At 44.8% G+C, this 5,567-nt stretch overlaps 1 protein-coding gene and 1 non-coding gene across 3 annotated transcripts; both read left to right on the forward strand.

The window, feature by feature from the left end:
• Nucleotides 1–1,749: 1,749 nt before the first annotated feature.
• On the forward strand, nt 1,750–1,821 carry TRNAE-CUC (transfer RNA glutamic acid (anticodon CUC)). The gene has a single exon. It is a non-coding gene; the product is annotated as a tRNA-Glu (tRNA).
• A 392-nt stretch (nt 1,822–2,213) lies between these two features.
• On the forward strand, nt 2,214–5,567 carry LOC4814140 (DC-STAMP domain-containing protein 2). 2 transcript variants are annotated; one of them, XM_033384052.1, is made up of 10 exons: nt 2,214–2,276; nt 2,338–2,906; nt 2,967–3,277; nt 3,336–3,596; nt 3,647–4,017; nt 4,075–4,243; nt 4,304–4,612; nt 4,681–4,783; nt 4,846–4,914; nt 4,980–5,567. In XM_033384052.1, exons 2-10 carry the CDS (start codon nt 2,410–2,412, stop codon nt 5,524–5,526), a joined length of 2,637 nt encoding a protein of 878 aa, XP_033239943.1. In that variant the 5' UTR covers nt 2,214–2,276; nt 2,338–2,409; the 3' UTR covers nt 5,527–5,567. The 2 variants fall into 2 exon arrangements, with proteins under 2 accessions (XP_033239943.1, XP_033239944.1); XM_033384053.1 differs by lacking the exons at nt 2,214–2,276; nt 2,338–2,906 and having other exon boundaries at nt 3,179–3,281.

Below are 5,567 nucleotides of genomic sequence, written 5' to 3' on the forward strand. Positions count from 1 at the left end.
TAGAGGCGGAACAGAAACAGAAAATAACATTATTTTATGGCTGGTACATGTGACTGCGAACCCCCTCCCCTCCTACCAGAAAAGAAGATATTGCCACAGAAATGTATGTTTTATGTTGAAATAAAGTCCCCAAAAAACACGAAAGAAAGAGAAGAGCTTAGGGAAAGGCATAGATACAGATACAGACACCATTGTATGACACTTTATTAATTACATATGATGGAACGGATGGATGGATGATGGGTAATCCTCTTTGGTAATCCCTGAAAACGAATGGTGGCGCCACGGGGACTAAGCCCACGGCTTCCTGTGCAGAGGAATGCAGGAAATGTTTGTCCCCATTTCGAGGCATCGAAAGCGAAATTGATTTATGGTCTCTTTTAGGGAAAAGTTCTTCTTGCAGGCTCCCAATAAACTTTCCCTCCCTTAAGTTTCCCTCAAACTTTCACTATAAACGCAAGTTTATGGATGTTTAACAAGCTGCTGCTGCTGCTTCTGCTGCAGCAGAGGATGGATACATTTCCACCACCCTTGGGGGAAAAGTTCAAAAGCTGTGCCGCAAACAGCGCTCCTCCGCCCCCGTCTGATAAGCAGCGACAATTGCTTTTGGGGCAGCATCAGCACCATCAGCCGCGACACATCCCACGAGGCCGTGGGCCAAAAATAGCAAACACCAACCAGAGCCATCCACAGCACGGCCAATAAACCTCAAATTATATGTGTCTACACGGGCGAAACATCAGACCCAGAGCGCGATATATAGAATAGACAACGCGACACATTAAAACAAATTGAAATTACCAAATGCATCTATGAAATTTATTGCATGACACTCACAGACGACCAACAGACAGACATAGAGACAGACGGACAGACAGACAGACACACAGACAGACAGGCAGGGGGGATAGCAGCCAGCAGACAACAGTCAGAATTTATAAACATCAATCTACTCAATCCTCACACGATTTTCAGGCCAGTTTACCGACATACATACATTCATAAGTACATATATCGTATCCCCCAAATCAACAACAACAACAACAGCAATACGAGTGTATCCCCCAAAGTTCTCGTCTGCTGCCGAAAATTTATTTTTAATATTATTTTTCGTAGCCGATTTTTCGTCTGTTGGCGCTGCTGCTGCTGCCACTGCCACTGCCAGTGCCACTGCCGTTCGTTCGAATCGAAAAACACAATAAATTAAGAATATTTATTTGTTTGCGGTAATTGTGCGAATAATTGATGATTATGGTGCTCCATTCCCCCACCCGCTCCCCCTTCATTCCTACTGGCGAGAGGCCACTGCAGCTGTCCGACTCCTCCGCGTGGAGCCTCCTGCAGCTGCCCGAATGATGCGTTGCATTGCTCTGCGCTCCGATGCGTTGCCGAGTGTTGAATGGTTTTTAATTAATTTCGAATTCCGACAAAAGGTTATATAAAGTTGACCCCATCATTATAGTAAATCTGAATATGCGATGGGGGGGTCGGTCTCTGTAAATTGAATGTTGACAGCCATTACTATACATTCGTTGCGCTTCGTTGATCCAGTTTATCCAGATTAATCAGATCAAATAACTTTTGAGTCGGAAAAGGACCCAAAAATCTGTTCTTAGACTAACGAAATGGAAGAAACATATAAACATAGATATTCATGACTGTAGTCCCTTCCTCCCACAGCTTGAATGTCTGACAGATCCCCATGTTTCACTGGACTTATCAAGGCATTTGACGTGAGCACTTTCCATATCCCATATTGTCTAGTGGTTAGGATACCCGGCTCTCACCCGGGAGGCCCGGGTTCAATTCCCGGTATGGGAAACTGTGAAAGGTTTCTTTTTTTCCCCTTTTTGTACCCAGATATCACAGGGATATCACACCTCCCTCACCTCTCACAAAAGACGCAAATCTGTGGCATCCGCAATTTGGAAATTTGAACAGAATCATTGAAAATGAGCATATCTACCAGATTGCCGAATCTTAATCCGATGCGTCAGAAGGAACAAATAAAATGGCAGTGGCTACGCCTACCCCTTTCCACGCTCCTAATCATTCTCTCTCTCACACTCTTCCTCGTGCAGAGTGCGCACTCCGGCGTAGGTGAGCGAAGTATATTCTATAGGTTCAATTTAGATAGAAATACACCTAGCTAAAAATTTGTTAACAACACTCATTCCAATCAGGTTCCATTTTGGATGACTTAAAGGAATTATTGATTTATTGAATTAAGTTTGAAATTGGAACAATCGAATTTCTTAGACGATTCTCAATTCGTTGTATGAAAAAATCTGTTTTCCAAAGACCTTTCTTCATTTTTTTCCCCCCCTCCCCATTTAGCTTTAGCTTTCTGTGACTTTCAAGTCTCTTTTCTCACATAGAAATAAACATTTCTTTCTATCTCTCTTAATAATGAGTAATTCTGAAGATGATACTCGAGACACACGCGGCCGTGACACACGTGAGAGAAAAAAGTTCTGGACTTACTATAGGGGCTCGAGCAAGTCGATGCCTCGAAAGACACAGCATCGGGAGCGTATGGCCTCAAAGAGAGTGCACGTTGAAGGAGAAGACCCGGAAAACGATGAAGACATAAAACAGGAGACAAAATGGAATCTACGGACTTCTAGCACCGACGGAGAGGCTGCCATCTATCAACTGCATCCGGAGTCGGAGGAAAAAGTCCCCGAACACTATCCCTCAAGGGACAGCTTTTCGGTTTCTGGCTGGGATCGTCGGGATAAAATTACGCTCTATATGATTGCGGGCTATGTGCTGGGCATTCTTCTGGTGCTCATCTGGTACTATCAGCATCCGCGGCGAGCCAGTCTGGACCTCACCGAGAAGTGGCTGCTCATTGTCCTCCTGTTCCTTTTGATGATGATCCTTGGATACAGTCGAGCAGCGAGGTATTTATCCACGGTATCCGTAATCCCAAAGCTACTCCCGATCTCCAATATCTTTCCCAGATGCGTTGTGGCATTGATCTTTCCCACTTTGGGCAGCCATCGAGGACGAGCTCTTCTCATAGCATTGGCCTTTTTTGTGGCAGGCACTGGACCCGTGATGAACATCATTCGAAACATCGACATCATGGGCCACAGTATCTCCTGCGGCCAGAGCCGTTTGCGGCAGGCCCTCACTCCCATGCAGGATATCATGGGGCACCCCATCAATATCGTAGAGCACTCTGTTCAGGGGACCATCACGGAGGTGCGAAGGATCATGGAGAGTCTGGATAAGGTCTTGAAGCATCTGGAGGAACCAATCGCTGAGATTCGTAGGTGAATCTTGCTTCCAACGCTTTTCGATTGTAATGTAATGTAATCACTTTTCAGATGCCAATTTCAAGTCCTGTGGCGAGTGGTTGCGCCTACAGCAGGGCACCTTTGAGCAGCAGATGGGCACACCGTATGATCGCTGCCTTGGGGCAGGATCCGTCAGCACCCACGATTGCCAAACCAAATTCGGGGCCAAGCGGAAGGAGTGCAATGTCAAAGATCGTTTTGTTTGGTTCTGCGAGAATCTCAAGCCAATGGCCAGCTTTTTTGAGCGCAATGTCCAGCTGCATCACGAGATCTTTGAAGAGATCTTTCAACGTAGGTCTGGCCTCCTTTGAGTGATGATTCATCCTACTCGTTTCTCTCAGGTTCGAAGCAGAGTTTCATCAATATTCGAAAAATTTTTGAGGTGAGCATTACCTTCGTAGGCAAGCAAAAGATAAATGGAACGAATGACTCCTTGGGAAGGGACAGCGATGTGATACTCGAGCACGAGATCGGAAGAACCTTGGAGGCCCAGAGGCGTGCGTTTATCCTATTCTTTGTGTGCCTCGATCTGGTGGTTTTCATCCTCGTGTTTACTGTCATCCTGCGATCCATTTACTTTCGAATGCTGTATCTGGGAAACCACGACTTCAACAACGTGTATATAACGCACGCCTTCCACGTCTACGACAGGAGGAGTGAGCCATTCGGGGTTCTTCCACTGCGTTCGGTCGAAAACATCAAATTTGTGAAGGTGTGCTCCACATCTTGGCTTCCATTCAAAGGTTATCTGTTTGTATTTTTCCCGCAGATAACTTCCCTCCGTTTGCTGCCTGAAGAGCTCCAGATAATGACACGTTCCATACTCTTCTTGTTTATCACTGGCATGCAGCTTTTTCTGATATGTTTCGTGGACTACTGTCTTTATACAATGCTGTCCATGATGTCCCATCACGCACACCAAACGGCGGGTCTCAAACGTGAGTTTAGGCTAAGATATTTGTAGATGTACTGACCATTCCTATATGTATGCCCTTAAGCTCCTGCCTACACGAGAATTGTGATCACCAAGGGTGGATTGATCGGAGATATACTCCGATCCCTGGTCCGTGCCTTCGAGCCCTATGCCAAGAACTTGGATGTGGGGACGGAAAAGTGTCTGCCAGTGCCAGGAGAGCCGAATATATTCCGCTACTACGAGGTATTAGTGCTCTGTGTCCTGGCCTGGCTTCTCTTAATCTGGGAGCCCTACAGCCTTCGAGTGCGACATTGGGTCATGGCCCGTTTTTATCCAATCGATGCATATCGAAGAGTCAGGCACTTGCATCATCGCATAACGGAAGAGAGAAGTGAGTACAGAGATCTATTCATCTGTCTATCGAGTATACATAGATCTTCTATCATCTCTTATCCCCAGTGACTTTTCTTAAGAATTCCCGACGCAGAGCTCGTTCCATGTATATCTATTCAGACGGCAATCAATTTATGTATCTCTCTTGGCTTAGTTCTCTAAAGATCTGGTGGGTTTTCATCTCTAGAATATCTCTGATCGCTCTCGCTAGCAGTTTGAAATCATTTTCAGGTGCCTTAGCGGTTGTCCTTCGTCTTTTATTTGCAAAACATGCGTTATCTGCACCAAAGCCTTGACCACGTAAGTCTTTTATTCCATCCATCTGTGATCTTTCCGATCATTCTGTCTTCTTCTCGATCTTTCAGAATGGATCATATCTATTGTGAGACGCCCAATTGCAGAGGAGTCTATTGCCAAAGGTGTTTCATCGACTCGAATAGCCACTGCATTCTGTGCAATCCACCGAGCCTGTACTGGGACTACAGTGATGTAACGGAGACTGAAGACTCTTCTGATGCTGTCGATGATAATGATGATGATCTTGTTGATGATAAGCATGTTGATATCAAGCATGTTGATATCGAGCATGTGGATGCTAAGCATGTTGATATTAAGCATGTTGAGGATAAGCATGTTGAGGATAAGCATGTGGATGCTAAGCATGTGGATGCTAAGCATGTGGATGCTAAGCATGTTGAGGATAAGCATGTGGATGCTAAGCATGTTAATGTCAAGCATGTTCATATCAAGCATGTGGATACTAAGCATGTTGATGATAAGCATGTCGATAATAATCATGTGGATGATAAGCATGTGGATAATAATCGTGTCGATAATAATCGTGTTGATAATTATCGTGTTGGTTCTGTTTCCGATGAACCGAAAAAGAGTATATATAAGAGTAGAATGTGAGGAATATTTATGATGATCTCTCTAAAAGAATATATATCTTT

The sequence above is a fragment of the Drosophila pseudoobscura genome, chromosome X (assembly GCF_009870125.1).
Source record: "Drosophila pseudoobscura strain MV-25-SWS-2005 chromosome X, UCI_Dpse_MV25, whole genome shotgun sequence".
Taxonomy (NCBI): Eukaryota; Metazoa; Arthropoda; class Insecta; order Diptera; family Drosophilidae; genus Drosophila; species Drosophila pseudoobscura.

What these genes read in the sequence shown, in the direction of transcription:
- LOC4814140 (XM_033384052.1), top strand. Translation starts at nt 2,410, where the DNA reads ATGAGTAATTCTGAAGATGATACTCGAGACACACGCGGCCGTGACACA. An exon ending in CTTTGAAGAGATCTTTCAAC is followed by an intron (nt 3,597 to 3,646) that starts GTAGGTCTGGCC and finishes CGTTTCTCTCAG; the next exon opens with GTTCGAAGCAGAGTTTCATC. An exon ending in CCAAACGGCGGGTCTCAAAC is followed by an intron (nt 4,244 to 4,303) that starts GTGAGTTTAGGC and finishes TATGCCCTTAAG; the next exon opens with CTCCTGCCTACACGAGAATT.